At 41.6% G+C, this 16,837-nt stretch overlaps 2 protein-coding genes and 1 long non-coding RNA gene across 4 annotated transcripts in view; 1 reads left to right on the top strand and 2 right to left on the bottom strand.

The window, feature by feature from the left end:
* LOC107147467 (myelin protein P0) overlaps positions 1 to 16,837 on the bottom strand; it is a 55,987-nt gene that overhangs the window by 1,261 nt on the left and 37,889 nt on the right. Inside the window, exons 5-9 of the mRNA XM_015491936.2 lie at positions 3,906 to 4,002; positions 1,161 to 1,327; positions 657 to 870; positions 302 to 437; positions 82 to 142 (exon numbers count right to left, since the gene is read on the bottom strand). Of these exons, the coding sequence (XP_015347422.2) occupies positions 82 to 142; positions 302 to 437; positions 657 to 870; positions 1,161 to 1,327; positions 3,906 to 4,002 (675 nt within the window). The remainder of the gene's footprint in view (positions 1 to 81; positions 143 to 301; positions 438 to 656; positions 871 to 1,160; positions 1,328 to 3,905; positions 4,003 to 16,837) is intronic.
* LOC125618702 lies at positions 6,351 to 8,310 on the bottom strand. The gene is made up of 2 exons (XR_007350101.1): positions 8,085 to 8,310; positions 6,351 to 7,714 (listed from the first exon to the last, which is right to left on the bottom strand). It is a non-coding gene; the product is annotated as an uncharacterized LOC125618702 (long non-coding RNA).
* The window catches only part of Sdhc (succinate dehydrogenase complex subunit C), a 42,705-nt gene continuing 33,023 nt past the window's right edge, over positions 7,156 to 16,837 (top strand). The window contains exons 1-2 of one of the 2 annotated variants that reach the window (XM_048810145.1): positions 7,156 to 7,162; positions 16,533 to 16,589. Coding sequence is in view for 1 of the 2 variants with exons in the window: in XM_015491934.2 (XP_015347420.1) it covers positions 7,655 to 7,674; positions 16,533 to 16,589 (77 nt within the window). In the remaining variant the exon portion in view is untranslated. Of the gene's footprint in view, positions 7,163 to 7,577; positions 7,675 to 16,532; positions 16,590 to 16,837 lie in introns of those variants that run through there. The other variant, XM_015491934.2, reaches the window with a different exon arrangement.

Here is a 16,837-nt window from a genome sequence, read left to right as displayed (position 1 = left end):
TGTTCCCATCCCGCCCCTCACGGCTGCCCTGCGACTCCCAGGTCTCCTCCCCAGCTTGTCCAAGTTCCAAGTCCCGCTAACCTGCCGCCCGCGCTTCGACGAGTCCTTGGAAGGCTTGTGCAATTTCCCCTTCTCCATGGCACTGCAGGAAAAGGGGTTGCTGTGGGTTTGGTCTCGCCCAAAACCTTTGCAGAGCGGCTCGCAGCTTTCTCTTTCCTTTGGCCCTCCTACCCACTGAAGTGGTCTCCACCAAGATGGGAAATAGTGGATTAAAGGTGGGGAGTCGGGCTCCGCCCCTTACCTGAGCCTCCTCTGCAGGGCCGCTTGTCTGCGTAGCCAACAGTACCGAACCAGGTAGAAAAGCAACAGTAGCAACAGCACCACCCCAAGGACGCCCCCAATCACAGCTCCTAGCACGACCCCGTACCTAGTTGGCACTAGGAAGAGAAGGGAAAAGAAGTGGGGGAAATGAACCGGTACCTCTGTCTCTGGTCCATTGACCCACGTCTATTCCCAGAAGTTAGGGATACAGGACTCCTAACCAAGGCTGCCTCCTGCTCTCCCTCCCAAAGCCTAAACATCGTTGGGTGGGGCTTTTTGCCTCTTTCCCCAGTCTATCAGTCTCCCCCCTCCCCTTTCTGAACTCCTTGTCGCACCTTTTTCAAAGACATAGAGTGTGACCTGAGAGGTCTTGCCCACTATGTCTGGTGGGTTTTTGACATCACAAGTGAAAGTGCCGTTGTCACTGTAGTCAAGGTTGTGTATGACAATGGAGCCATCCTTCCAGCGAGGGTCCCCTACCCACTGGATACGCTCTTTGAAGGTCCCCACTTCATCAATATAGGGTTGTCCTTTGGCATAGTGGAAGATCTATGAGGAATGAGGGGAAGCATGTAAGAGGACCCTAGTGAGAACAAAGCTGTCAAAGCTTGGCACCCCGGGGTAGGGCCAGTAATTCTGGCCTGGAAAGGGTAGTGCTGTGGGTGGAAAGACAATGCAGACAGTCATCCTACTCAGGGTGACAAAAATGCAACTTACTTGCCAAAGTTGGGGTTATGGCTTATAAAGGATTTTTCCTTCCCTAGCCCAAGTTCTCTTTTCTGTTGATTTTTTGAGGCACCCCTTCTATTATCCAACCCCAGTATCCCCCAGGCACTCACCGAAATGGCATCTCGGCCCCCTTCAGGCTGGTAGCGCCAAGTGAAAGAGATGTCATCTGAGACCCACTCACTGGACCAGAAGGAGCAGTGCAGGGTCACTCGGGAGCCCACAGCACCATAGACTTCCCTGTCTGTGTAAACCACAATGGCCTGGGCAGGGCACAGCACTGCAAGCACAGAGGGGAAATAAGAAACACATGTGGCCCAGTAAAGGTTATGGAGGATGTGAGACCAAAGTGCAATCAAGGATTGAGTCAAAGAAATAATAATATTTTGAGGCCTGAACCTCTCTGGACTAACTGAATTGATGAGTGTAAATGTTATGTCTGTTCAAGCTCTCAGTATGTAGTAACAGATTGTCTTGGGGACTTCCAAAAGATGGGCTGTTTTCAAGTTTCACTTTCCCTTTGATAAAATCTCTCTCTCTCTCTCTCTCTCTCTCTCTCTCTCTCTCTCTCTGTACTGGGGATAGAACCTAGAGTTATATCCTGGTTCTTTTAATTAATCAAGTAAAATTTTGAGACAAGATCTCACTAAATTGCTGAGGCTGGCCTGAAACTTGCAATCCTCATGCCTCAGCCTCCTGAGTCACTGGGATTACAGGAATGCACCATTACACCTGGTAGTATCCAAGTCTTAAGTTATCCCTTAGATGCAGAGTTTAAAAGTTTTTATAAATTATATAGGTAATATAAATTGCATTCTTCTTATATAGTATCCAAGCAATACAGATAAAGTTAGTTTTCTTTCACACCCACTCCAACCAATTCTTGAAGTCCCCTCGGAGAACCACAGTTACCAATTTAATGTGTATGCTTTTCTGGTTGTCAAACTCAATAAACTCAAGATATAATTGTACTTATAAGAAATGGGTAAGTTTGCTTGTGGAGCTTTTTTATATACATTGCATAACATTCTCTGCCACCCCCCCACCCCCCGGTGGGAATTGACTTGGAATTGAACCCTAGGGTACTCTACCACTAACCCACATCCCTTGCCCTTTTTATTTTTCAGTTTGAGGTAGAGTTTCCCTAAATTGTCCAGGCTGGCCTCTAATTTGCAGTTCTCCTGCCTCGGCCTCCTGAGTTGATGGGATTACAGACATGCACCACTACACCTGTCTTGACATCAATCTTATTTTCAACAGATGTATGATATTTTACAGTATAGCAAACTCAAATTTCTTGCCCCTCCACCCCACCAAATGGAGAGAACTAGAGAATATAGGTCTTCCCTGGCATGACAATCCTCACTACTGAATTCCTGGTTGCCATACAACTTGCTTGTGACTGGGGAGCCAGGGAGGGAAGGACTCATACTCTTCTCTGGAGAAGTTGGATACAGAGAAAGATCCCAAGCTCAGAGTTCAAATAACATTGCATGGGAGCCTCTGTGGTTCAATCATCCTCATTCCTCTTTGGCTGCCTAGCCTAGTGCCACCCGCAAGACTCACCCACACAAGAAAGGCCATTCCAGGGAGACTATGTGTGGGGGCTGGCCCTAGATGGGGTCCACTGTAGACCCTTTTGTTCTATGGGGGGAGGAGGAGGAGGCAACCAAACAAAGACCCATTATCTGGCCAATATTGGGGAATTCTACAGCCCCCACCCCCCCATTGTCCTGAATCTCCCACCTCAGCATCAATATTATTTACTCACCTCCTGGGACTTCCTTCTTACAGCCTTCTTGGGAATCATAAGGTAACAAGGGAGGTTATTCTTTGGATCTAACTTCTGTTCCTCCTGTTATAATACCAATCATTGCCCTTCTCAGTTCAGCTCAATGGTTCTATGAGTGGGACAGACGTTGGGACTGAACTCGCCCTCCCTCCTGTACTCCAAGATTACCTTTCCCCATTTCTCTCATCACTCCCTTCTCTAACTCCTTATCCTTAATATTTTCTCAGGGTACTTGGAACAGTTCAATATAGTGCATAAGAGTCTAGGTTCTGGGTTTAGGATTCAAGGACCTGACAGCAGAGAACCTTGGGCTTTGTAACTTAAGTCCCTCCCCTGCTGACTTCTCCCTCACCCTCATCCTAGCTTGCCTACTGTCACCCATGACACCAGGACTCAGGGTAGTTTGGAGAAGGAAAGGATCCATTCAATCCACTGTTTTGACTTTCTCTTGCTTATCCAACACTTGTCAGAGGGCAAGGAAAGGATGGGCCAACAAATGAAGGAAGACAGATTTAGAGAGACAAGATCTTGGGATCTCATAGAAACTTCCTTCTATTCTATCCACTCACTTAATAGATGAGGAGCAACAGAGAGAATGTGAGGCTCCAAGAAAACAAAAAGTGTAAGGAGCTGAGGCCACAACTTCAGGCTCCCTCCTTAGATTATACTCCCTGACTTTTCACTTCTGGAAAACTAAAGTTGGATACCTCTTGCCCTATTAGGGGATGAATGGGGAACAGAAGCCAGTGTTTGATCCTGTTTCTTCCCAAACTCTAACACCAATTCCTATCAGGTTCTTAGCATGGTTCTAGGGGTATGTTACTGGTTTCCAACCTGGGTCCAGCCATGCCCACTCTAAATGCTGTTCAAACTTTCTTTTACCATCTCCCTTCTCAGAATATCTTTCCTGACTCCCTCCAAATGATATATATTTTTCTCTGAATACAATACTACCTTCCTGCTTTTGCTTACTGGTTTTTGGCAATAAGGGGTACAACAAAGGCAGTGGGGGGATGCTGAAACCGGCTGAGTTGCAGGGTACCTAGACTGGGGTGGTTCCACTTACCCAAAGAAGAGAAGAGCAGCACAGCCAGGATAGGGCTGGGACTAGATGAGGGAGCCCCAGGAGCCATAGCTGGGGCAGGGGCTAGGGCCCGGAGCATCTGTGGGGTGAAGAGAGTGGGGGACAAGGAACTGAGCGGGGGTTCCTGGAACCCGCTTAAAATCCCCTGGGGCCCCAGCATGAGGGGGCTGTCCTGAGCCAGTAACCAATTACGGCCTGGCATGTGCAGTTGAGAGGTGGTGGTGGGGGGACAGGGTGCAGAGAGCAGAAGGGGCATTGTATACTCTGGGTGGAGGGATGGGGGGGACACATACCACCCCACACACAGAGCGCTTTGTGTCTTCTGGCCTTCCCCTGCCCCAGGCTGGAATGTTGGGAGGGAGGTGAAGGAGAGGGACAGAAAAAGGGACACAAACACACTTCTCTGAGAGATAGTTAGGCAGAGAAACCTAAATCCAAAGACCATGAAATGTGATTTCTCCTTAGCCTCCTTGCCTGACAGGAGGCCCCTGAGGTCCTAGAAGCTATAAGCAATTTCCCCCCAGAGAACTCTGAAAACAGGATATCTTTTGTTATTTTTTTAAAAATATTTATTTTTAGTTGTAGATGGACACAATACTTTTATTTTATTTATTTATTTTTATGTGGTGCTGTGGATCAAACCCAGTGTCTCACATATGCTAGGCAAGTGCTCTACCACTGAACTACAGCTCCAACTCTCTTGTTATCTTGATTACGATAGGTTGCATTATAGATTTCTTGAGATGACCAGGTTCTTTGGGAATCTCCCTCACCCCACAATGTTCCTGCATCCTGGGAGATTCTTTCCAGAGAGAAACTTGACTGAGAAATTTCAAGGGAAGAAATCCTAGACCTTTCCCTCTTTGTTAAGAAGTTCTTTGATGACTTATGCTGCAGTTTAAGTTCATTTCAATTTAGAGCAAGACAACAAAATTGTACTGAATGCTATATGTAAAGTATGGAAATGCAGGCAATAGAAAGAGGAATAAAAATTACGTCCCTCCTGCAAGTTCAAAATTTAGTTTGGAGGAAGAGGGAGAGAGGATCAGAAAACAAACCCATCAACAACCAATTACAATAAACCATGATGCTTGCTTTAGTAATGAACAAAGAGCTGGGAATACAACAGAGCACCCACACAGCTACAACATTATGAAGGTTAAGTCATGTGGGAGATTAAACACAAAAATAAACTGCATTTAATAAATGAAGTTCAGAGGAAGAGGCACTCAGGTCTAAGAGGTAATGTTAGATATAGATCAACCTTGAAGGATGAGTGACATTTTGAAAATAAGGAAACAGCAGAGAGAGTAACCAGATAGATAGAACAACAAAATTAAGTACAAGAATGTGAGAAAATGTGTTTTGTGCATGCATTTTTGTGCGTGTGTGAGCTGGACAGGTTTGTGACGTACTAGGGATACTTAGGGAAGATCTTGAGCCATCCACTTTAATTTGGGGGAACTTGAAGGGAAAATAAGTCTGAACAGAAAAGTTGAAGCCTTTTCCTAAGGAGCCTTTAATGATAGCTCAAAGAGGGTGAATTTAATCTGATGCATTTTACCCATCTCTTTAAGATTTTGGGGTGGAATTAGGGATGGGAATAGGACTTGGTGACTCAGGAGGCTGAGGCAGGAGGATTGCAAGTCTGAGGCCAGCCTCAGCAACTTAGGGAAATCCTGTTTCAAAATTAAGAATAAAAAGGACTGGGGATGTAGCTCAGTAGTAAAGCACCTCAATACCTACATAAATAATAAATAAGTAAAAGACCTTTTAAAATATTTTTAGGTATAGATGGACACAATACCTTTATTTATATATTTTTATGTGGTACTGAAGGTTGAACTCAGTGCCTCACCTGTGCTAGGCAAGTGCTCTACCACTGAGCTACAACCCCAGTCCTAAACTGCACAGGTAAAATCATCATCAACAAATGTTGCAATTCTTACCTCTCCCAGCTATAAACAATCACTTTCTTCCTATCTAGTCACCACTTTTAGTTATACCTGTTTTGTGTGTTGACCACTTTCTTTGTTGTATTTCTTCAGGGATCTTGCTAAGGTTATAAATTTGTTGAGGACAATATATGTCTGTGTCTTTGAGTCCCCTGTAGTAGTTTTCAGAGACTGTGGCAGAAACTCAACAGGTCATACATATTAAATGAAATTTCTTAAAAAGCTAAGTAAAGCTAGCCCAGTGGTTCAAAACCAGTCTCAGCAACTTAGTGAAGACCTAAGCAACTTAGCAAGACTCTGTCTCAAAATAAAAAATAAAAAGGGTTGGGGATGTGGCTCAGCAATTAAATGCTTCTCTGTTCAATCCCCAGTACAAAAAACAAACAAACAAACACACAAGCAAAAAGAAAATAACCCCCCCTCAAAAAAAAAAAAAAAACCAAAAAAACCCAAACAACAACAACAACAACAGGCTAAGTGAGGTCTTCATTTATTTGCTAATGTGATACTCCAGAAGGCCAAAGGAGTATCAATGACTGAAAGTTCAATAGGAGGATCAACGACTGGAAGTTCAATAGCAGAACAACTTTGTAATGATTAAGCTGTTTACTACCACAGGACAAGTTCCAGCAGTCTAGAAGATCAGCTGTTAGGGATGCTTCAGAAGCGATTTTTGTCCTTGGTAGAAGGTTGGATTATAGAGTCTTTAAGGTCCCTTCCAATCCTAAAAAATCTATAATAATGCTTTATTATTATTTTTTTTTGTCTAGCATTATAGAAATGCAAAAATAGCATTTGGTTCAGAAGTAAATGAATTTGTGCTATTTAAATCCTGAAAGTAAAAATTCGGGAGTGCTAAATATAAATGAGATCTGAATATTAATGTGACTGAACATGTTTTATTGTAGAATAGGAGTTCTTCTGGGCTGTGACCTCCACTCCCGCCTCGTTTCCCTTTCCCCACAAAAGGGCCAAGAACTTTTGCATTGTTTTATTCCTTTCTCACTTGATTTTTTTTCTCTCTCCAGTCGTGAGTTCTCTGAAATTGATCACCACGCTTGGGTTCCTCAAAACTGTTTATATGCAGTATGTATAAATCAAAGCAGGTTCTCCCCCATATCTCAGGTTCTTCTGATGGTGGGTGTTGCCCACACAGCACTGAAACAAGGAACAAGGGAGCGTTGTCTTTGGCTGGTGGGCGCCTAGCTCAGGCAGCAGCTCAAGCCTAGGAATCCTGAGGCCTGATTAGACGTTCCCCATTCTTGGGTTCCTCATCTTGTTGAGGTGACTGCAAGGTCCTCTCGTGGACCCATCTCACATTCCCCTGAGTGGGTCTCAACCTGTGTATCTATCTGACCAAAAGATTAGAATGAGAAGAAGCCCAAAGTATCTTTTTCCCCGTTGTCTCAGCCAACCAACTCTGATATTTTTAGGCTGGCCAGGGAGGGAGGTGGAGTCAAACTCCGACTCAGTGAAGACTGTGGGCAATTCTTGCTGATTGGAAGGGAGATTAAAAAAAAAAAATGAACACATACGCGGGTGACAGATTCTAAACCCAGCGGAATCTCTGCTGCAGTCCTGGCAAAAACCGTTAGGAAGAGGGGGAGAACAAACTATTTCCGAACATCTGCCACCAAAAGCGCAGAACCTAGAGCAGAGGCGCGAAGCCTTTTAAAGAACTCGGTGTCATCACGTGACGACTCTTCCGGGCTTCACCCCCGCCCCAGCTCAGACGCCCCGCCGCTTGCGTCACTTCCGTCCAGACCGGAACCCAAGATGGCTGTGCTCTTGTTGAGGTGACTTTAGCGCGGGGGTTGGGAGTCGGTGTCCGCGACCCTTGGGAGACCAGAACGGATCCTTAACGTTTGGCTGACAGCGCTTTACCCTGTGCCTGGGCTGGGAAATGACCCGTGGGTGTGGAGGCCACCGCTCCGGGATCCTAGAGACACCCCCCCTCCCCCAGCCGCTTGGGTGCAGCTCGGTAGGGCTTTGAGGTCACTTAACTCCGTACTGAGGAGTGGCGCGGTTCTTGCCTTTTCTACTTTCCCCTGCTTTAGTGCTTCTCCCCCAGATTACTCTCGTGACCCCAAAACCCAGAGCCGAGACCAGAAAATATTCTAACTCAGCTGACCATGAGTTTTACAATTTCGAGATCTTATTTAGGGATTGGGCCTCGGGGCGGAGGGAGAGATCTTGGTGTTCTTACTTTTGCTTCTAACTTCTGCAGACACCAGCGGTTGCTGGCAATGGGTGACTGTCCAGGTTCCCGACAGGCCCGTAGCAGAGGATGGAAGAAGCCTGGACCGCTACGAGGCCGGCGATTAGCAATAACAACGAGAGGTCCTCTGCTGCACCCTAGGGAGTTCGTTTTTAGTTTATCTTTTTACTTGGGGTTAAAGGGCGATGATCCCAGCTTTTCTCTAAAAGGTCAATTCACTATCGGTAGTAATATCCTAGATTTTCTTCCATTTAGAACTCTCCACTGTTTAGGTCTCATTTTCTACTCCCAAGACTTTCTAGTCCTTAGCCTCTAGCGCCTGTGGATATTCCTGGTACAAATCCCAGTATAATTTTGTGCCAGCCCTATTTTTGGAAACTATTTGTTATGGAAGGTTAGCTTAAATGCTGTTGAGATTTCAATTCCCGATTTCCCCAAATGTCTTCTCATTTCTCTTTCCACTTCAGTCAGGCAATATAAAAATAGGGGATTTTGTTTAGTTTTTCTCTGTGACGAAATTATTCCTCTTGGGAGTTGAGATCAGTTATTTTAATCCTTTATTTTCTCTTTGCCTTTTATCTTCGTATGTGTCTTTTCTCTCAGATATGCCGAGGCCAGTCTTGCTGGAGCTCCTTCCTTTTTTCCAGTTGACTTAATCATAATTGAATGGCTTTGGATTTTGATATCATACTTTAGTAGATGTTAGGAGCTTTTGGAGGAGTTAACATTTAGCTTGAAATGATCGTATTTGTTCTAAACAGTTCATTTGATGAGCTTCAGGATTAGTGATTAGAAGCTGAGGGTCATTACAGTCACCCCTTATTATCCTTGGGTTTTGTCTCCATGGGTTCAAATACTTGAAAAACAAATTCCAGAAAGTTACAAGAAGTTACTTGAATTTGCTGCCTGCCAAGCATTATGCTGAGTCCACATAAATGAAGTAGTGTTTAGGCATACTGCGTTAGCCTCCCAGCATTTCATAGATCCTCAGTCTCTCCTCTCTACAGAACTTACTATTTCAGAGTTAATTGCTACACTTTCTGTTTACATACTGTGCAGTCTTCAACTATGATTGTTGTACCTGGACTGCACTATGTATTTTTTTTCTTTGTGGTTCCTTAAATAATACAATGTAACAACTATTCACACAGCATTCACATTATATTGGCCATTCTGAATAGTCTAGAGATGATTAAAGTATATAGGAATAGCTGTATTTGTTGGCTAATGCCTGCAATCCCAGGAACTCAGGAGGCTCAGGCAGAAGGATCACTAATTCCAGACCAGCCTCAGCAATTTAGTGAGATTTTATCTGAAAAAGAGGGGGGAGTGGGCATTGCTGGGGATGTAACTCAGTGGTAAAGCACCCCAGTGTTCAATCCCCAGTACCAAAAGATTAAAAAAAATAATAATAAGGTGAATGTACGTAGGATATATGCAATCACCTCATGATTTTATAGAAGGGATATAGGCATCCATGGGTTTTGGTATCTGCTGAGGGTCCTGCAGGTAATCCCCTGTAACCATATTCATTAAAGTGTATCCAGACAGTGTCATTTTATGTTGTGTAGCACTGTTCTGTCCATACTAGGATTCAATGCCAAGAAATACACTTCTTTTTCATTAGTGGTAACCTTAAGCTCTTATGGAAGGGCACTTTTCTATTTCTCACAAGGGCTTTTATTTATTTATTGGATGGAGAAATAGTGAATTAAAACTGTTTTTCCCCCATAGAAGATTCCATCCTAATACCATTTCAACTAGAGGAATTTGATACTGTTTATAGTATACTGATTTTAATCTCAAAGGAAGGTATCTTTTAAGAAATTCTAAGGGTTGCTTTTCACTTATTTTGGACAAGTCAGGGTCCTTAGTTCTATGATTGTAGTTTCTTCATTTGTGAGTTGAAAATAGTAATAACTTGAGCCCACTTAGGAGAAATAATAAATTTCACAAAATGTGTATTTTCACTTGATGAATAAAAATTGTGTATATTTATGGTGTACAATTTGATGTTCTAAAATATGTATACATTGTGCTAAATATAGCTAGTCAACATATATAGTACCCATGTACTTGTGTGTATGTGTATGTGTGTCATACTTGAAATCTACTCTAAGGAGTTTGGGGCAGAGGGTGGGGGGTACCAGGGACTGGACCCAGAGGCGTTTAACCACGGAGCCACATCCCTAGACCTTTTTATATTTTATTTAGAGACAGGGTCTCACTGAGTTACTGAAGCTTAATCTCATCTCAAAATCCTCCTGCCTCAGCTTCCTGAGTTGCTGGGATTACAGTTGTATGCCACCGTGCTGGCTCTAAGCAATTTTTTTTCTTTTCTTTTTTTGGTACCTGGGATTGAACTCAGGGGTGCCCTACCACTAAGTTACATCCCCAACCCTTTTTTAAAAAAATTTATTTGGAGACAGGGCCTCAGTAACTTGCCAGAGCTGGTCTTAAACTGATCCTCCTGCTTCAGCCCCTTGAGTAGCTGGATGTGCCACCATGCCCAGCTGCAGTTTTCAAGTGTATAATACATTGTTATTAACTGTAAATCACCACTTTAAACACTGAACAATATAGACATGTATAAAGGTATTCTGTAGTACTTCCATTAATATGTGCAATTTTTTTATGTATCAGTTGAAGTTTATACATTTTTAAAATTTAAATAGAAAATTACCATGTTTTCAAGAGAGCTCTAGAGCTTATTTGTATGTAAGTGAAATTTTCAATCCGTTACCACCATCTCCCTAAACTCTTCCCTTCTCCCTCTTAAATAATTTTCTTTCTTTGTACTGAGGATTGAACCCAGGGATGCTTTACTACTGTGCTACATCTCCAGTCTTTTTTATTTTTACTCTATTTTTTGGTATCAGGATTGAACCCAAGGTTGCTTAACCACTGAGCCACATCCCCAGTCCTTTTTTATGTTTATTTTGAGGCAGGATCTCTAAGTCTTTAGGGTCTTAGAGACCCTATGGTTTCACTAAGTTGCTGAGGTTGATCTTGAATTTGGGTTCCAGTTACTCCTGCCTGGGTTGCTAGGATTACAGACGTGCTCCACTGTATCGGATTCAGTCCTTTTTATTTTTTATTTTGAGAGCGTCCTGCCTCAGTCTTTTAAGTTGTTGGGATTATATGAGTGCACTCCCACTCTTGGCTCCAGTTAAAAATTTTTGATGCTTGGCTAATTAAAAATTATTAGTTATAAGAATATTGTAGCTATGCATGGTGGCGCACACCTGTAATCCCAGTGGCTCAGGAGACGGAGGAAGGAGGATCAAAAGTGCAAAGCCAACCTCATCAAAAGCGAGGCACTAAACAACTCAGTGAGACCCTGTCTCTAAATAAAATATGAAAATAGGGCTGGGGATGTGGTTCAGTGCCCCTGATTTCAATCCCCAGTTTCCCCTCCAAAAAAGAATATTATATTTCATAGCCTTTGAATAGTGCTTCATATTTTGTATATTCCCTAAACAGTCCAGGGACCAGCCAGAGCTGTTCACAGCTGAGTAACGCGAATTCCATTGACACTCAAGGAATGACTTTCCAAGGCCAAGAAGGAGATAGATAGAGACAGCTGGGCTTCCATCTAATAATGTTTATGCCACTTAAGCACAGTCACTGTGATTCAACTGTCTGGCCAATATATGTAGCACAGTGGTAGGGTGCTTGCCTAGCAAGTGTGAGGCCCTGGGTGTGATCCCCAGCACTAGGGGAAAAAGAAAAAAATTAGTTCTCAGTTATTATAGGTGCTATCAATGTCAGGAATTTCAGTCTTGCCCTTGGGGAGCTCAAAGTCTAGAAGGAGAGATAAATAGATGAATCATTAAACAACATAGCAAATGATGATAGAAACATGTATGAGAGCCTGGCTGATAGAGCAAGGCTGAAGAAGTGACTTGATCTTGCCATCTAGGAGTTGGGTTTTGATGGATGAGTTTAAGAGGCTGTAAGGAGGGCTGGGGATGTGGCTCAAGTAATAGCGTGCTTGCCTAGCATGCGTGAGACACTGGGTTCGATCCTCAGCACCACATAAAAATAAAATAAAGATATTGTCCACCTAAAGCTAAAAAATAAATATTAAAAAAAAAAAAAAGAGGCTGTAAGGAGTTCCAATTAGAAGAGCATGAGCAAAGACGTGTAGTCATAAGGAGGCTTGTTCTGTCTGGGCATAATGTAATGTTCAGTGTGTCAGAAGTATAGGGGACTGATGGGAATTTGTGAGAGGGTAGGTCTGGAGAGTTTGCCCACACTTTGACTCTTATATAGCAATGCAAGTAGTGGATGTAAGAATGAGAGTAACTTTATTTTTCAGTACATTCATGTTGGTGAAGTTGAATGATAGGGAAGAGACTGTTGCTAGGTAGGTCAGTTCAGAAGCTCCTGTTACAGTTCTGGGGAGAAATATATAAAGAAGATATGGACTAAAGTAATGGACTGGAATGAAATTTTCTAAATAGTAATGGTAGAATTGGATGATGCCATGCATATATATAGGTGGTGACAGAAAAGGAGAAGTCAAAGATGACTTATGTTATAGCTTGGGAGTTAGTGTCAGATGCACACCTATGACCCCAGTGATTCCCGAAGCTGGGCTGAGGCAGGAGGATTGCAAGTTAGAGGCCAGCCTCAACAACTTAGCACGACCCTGTCTCAAAATTAAAAGAGACCTGGGGATATAGCTCAGTAGTAAAAATGCCCTGGGTTCAATCACTCGTACCAAAAAAATAAATTGTTCATTTCATTTAAGATTATATGTATCTATTTTATTATTGCAAATGCAGATGTTTATAAGACCTTTTCAATGCCATCAAATCAAGTTTATAAATCATATAAAAGAAGCTCATTATATTGCAGTCATGTCTTGTTTTGAATTAAAAATGGTCTTCAGTTTGATCACAGACATGGCTTTGAATAACCTTTTTTTTTTTTTTTTTTCCCAAATGAGTGTTTTTATCATCACTGAATGTTTTGAAGAAAATGTGATAAGAATTCTAAAGACCAATGAAGTTCTTCTTAGGGAGACCAACGAACTGATCTCTTACACATAAATGGTGTATTATAGTTCAGAGAATGCTTTCCTGTATGTTTTCTTCCTCTTTTTTTTTTTTTAATTTTCTTTTGCGTTGGGGATTGACCCTGTGGGCGTTTAACCACTGAGCCACATCCCCAGTTTTTAAAAAAATGTTATTTATTTATTTATTTATGGTGATGGGAATTGAACCCATGGCCTTGTGCATGCAAGGCAAGTACTCTACCAACTGAGCTGTATCCACAGCTCCCCCCCGTTTTTTTTTTATTATTATTTTTAAATTTTGAGACAGGGTCTTGCTAAGTTGCTGAGACTATCTTTGAACTTGTGTGCCTCCTGCCTCAGCCTCCCTCATATTCCCAGTGTTCAGCCCAGCCCAGTTGAGAGATTATAGGCATGTACTACTGTTCATGGCTCTTGTACATTTTCTTATGTAATTCTCCCAACAATCAATAAGGGTAGATATTATCAATCCCATTTTATAAATTAAAAGGTTGAAGTTTAGTAACTTACTCAAATTACACAACTCAAGTTACAGATCTAAGACTATCATTTTTACTTTGCAGTGTTCTTTTTCTAGTATTGTTGTTGCCCCAATCCAGAGAAGAGTTTCAAAAATTATTTGACTTTTATAATTCCAGTGACTGGGGAAGCTGAGGCAGGAGGATTGAAAATTAAAGACCAGTCTCAACAATTTAGTGAGACCCTTAGCAACTTAGCAAGAGCCTGTCTGAATATAAAAAATAAAAGTACTGGGGAATTAGTTTAGTGGAAAAGCTGTTCAATCCCTGGTATCAAAAAACAACAAACCAACAATGATCCAATTAATGATTACATTTTTTGTATAGTATGTTTAGAAAGGGACAATACTTAGTAGAAATTATAGGTTCTGACTTAAAGATAATATGAAGTTTTGTTACTTTCTAGTGCTAATATTTTAAGCACCATTCATGGGTGGAGAAAGAAAGTCTTTTCAAAGTTCCTGGTTTCACATGAAACACAAGGATAGATATCTACTTTTGTCATATTTTAAATAAGGTTATGAAGTTTGTGCAACTCAATTCTGTAAGGGCCTTGTGGAAATCTTGCATTGATATTTGTCTGAGAAACAATAGCACTAGACAGAGCACGCCATAGATTCCAACCCACATCTGCAAACTCTTACTGGGTAGCTGGCTGACTAGGCCTAGCCTGGTGTGAGGAATGCATGCCCTGCAACTTCATAGACAATTCAGTTGATTTAAAGAGATTTGTTCCCACTTCTTTCTGGGAGCATTGGGTACACAATGTCTGTATTCACCTCTTGCCTCCAAAGCAGGGAAGAGGGAAGAACCAAAGAAGGAAGTATTGGTTGGATTTTTCCCTTCAAGTAGTGGGCCCTTTAAGTGTACTGTTATAAAACATAGACCTTGAAATGTTTGTGGATCTAGTGTCAGTGGCATGAGGAACATCATGAGCTCTATTAATCCCCATAGTGTCTTGCATGTAGTAGATGCATAATAAACTTCTTTCCCCTTTTTTGAGGGGGATACTGGGGGTTGAACTAGGGATATTTCATCACTGGGCCGTATTCCCAGTCCCTCTTTTTAAATTTTTTTTAAAAGATTGAGATGGTCTTGCTAAGTTGCCTGTGGGCTCACTGAGTTGCTGAGGCTGACCTTGAACTTGCAATCCTCTTGCCTTAGCCTCCCAAATTGCTGGGACTATAGGCTTGTGCCACCAAACCTGGCACACAATAAACTTTTGAAGAGCAACATATTTTTAATTTTTACTTCTAGAACTTCACTCATTGTGATCACTTTCTGAAATACTTTTGTACAGATTTGATGTATTGATGTGACTAAAAGGTATAATGGTTTTGTGTTTTTTATAATGCTTTGTAAATTTTGGGTCACATTTTTCTTATATAAAATGTCTGGTCACATGTTAGTTTTTGACTTAAAAAACAGTCTGGCACTAAAGTACATACTTCAAAAATAGCAACTTTTTAGGTAGGGAATTTACATGTCCTTTTAAAGTGGGAGTGGTAAAATTTTACCTTTTTGTGGTAGTGGTAAAATTTTATTTTTGTGTTCCCATATTTTTTGCACTACTATATGAGAGGCTTTTTTTTTTTTTTTTTTAAATGACTTTTTGACTTGAAGTTCATCCAGGTTGTCTGGAACTTTGTATTAATTCCTGAAATGACCTAGCTTACTATTAGGACCCTCATTCTATGAATCCCTTCTTCAAATTTTAGTTCATTCATTTGCAACATATCTCCACTATAGCTAAACTGTGTGCTTGATGTTGCCTGTGGCTTACTGTTCTGTTCTGTTTTGTACTGCCCTTTATGTTTTTTAAATTCATTTTTTAGTTACAGGTGGACACAATACCTTTATTTTTATGTGGTAGCTGAGGATCGAACCCAGTGCCTCTCCCATGCTAGGCAAGCACAGTACCTCTGAGCTACAACCCTAGCCCCTGCCCTTTATGTTTTTTTTTTAATATTTTTTTTAATATTTTTTTTTATTTTTTAATATTTGGCGGACACAACATCTTTGTCTATATGTGGTGCTGAGGATCGAACCCGGGCCGCACGCATGCCAAGCGAGCGCGCTACCGCTTGAGCCACATCCCCAGCCCCGCCCTTTATGTTTTTAATCCCTGTCTTTTAAGTGTTGCCTCCTATGAGACCTATCTTTAAAAAAATCACTTTCTGTATTCTGTTGAATATTATCAACTCTGATTGTTATTATTTTTTGCATTATTGGGGATTAAACCGAGAGGCACTCTACCACTGAGCCACATCCTCAGTCCTTTTTATTTCTTATTTTGAGAGAGTCTTGATAAACTGCTGAGCCTGGCCTGGAACTGGGAATCCTCCTATCTCAGCCTTTTAAGTCATTGGGATTACTTGTGTGCACCATCACAGCTGGTCCAGCTCTGACTATTCTTTTACCTTATGTTTTGTTATTTGTCTGGGAAACAGTAGCACTGACAGAGCACGCCATAGATTCCAACCTACATCTGCAAAATAGTCATTCCTAGTCTGTTGGTGTTAATTGCCTTTTTTTTCTTCTTTTTTAAATTCTTATTTTGAAAAAGTTAAATTTTATTTTGCATTTATAGGTAATACTTCTAATCATTCTTAAGTTACTTAGAATTTGTAGTATTTGAACTAGAAAATAGGGACACTGATAATGACTTTGTTTTCATCTTATTTTTTGGTTCTGGGGATGGGAACCCAGAGTCCTCTGCCTGCTAAGTCTGCTGTACTGCTGAGTTGCATCCTCGGCCTTCATCTTATTTTTATTCTAGCCTTCTTCCCCCAAGTCTAATATAGTAAAAAAATGGGATGCTGATATATTAAAATTGACCTTTAAATATGTATGATTCTTGATTCTCTTATCTTGCAGACATGTTGGCCGTCATTGCCTCCGAGCTCACCTAAGTCCTCAGCTCTATGTCAGAAAGTAAGTCTCTAAGTCTGTGGAGATTATTATTATTATTTTCTTTGTTATGATACTTCTTTTTTTAAAATTCTGAGACAAGGTCTTCCAAGTTGCTGAGGTGCAGAGACTGGCCTTGAACTTGAATCCTCTTGCCTCAGCCTCCTGAGTCACTAGGATTACAGGAGTGCACCACTATAGATGGCCAGCCTTATTGCTTTTTTTTTTTTTTTTTTTTTTTTTAGTTGTAGATGGACACAATGTTTTTATTT

This window comes from Marmota marmota, unplaced genomic scaffold (genome assembly GCF_001458135.2).
Source record: "Marmota marmota marmota unplaced genomic scaffold, marMar, whole genome shotgun sequence".
Lineage (NCBI taxonomy): Eukaryota > Metazoa > Chordata > Mammalia > Rodentia > Sciuridae > Marmota > Marmota marmota.
This window is presented reverse-complemented; position numbering and strand designations above follow the sequence as displayed.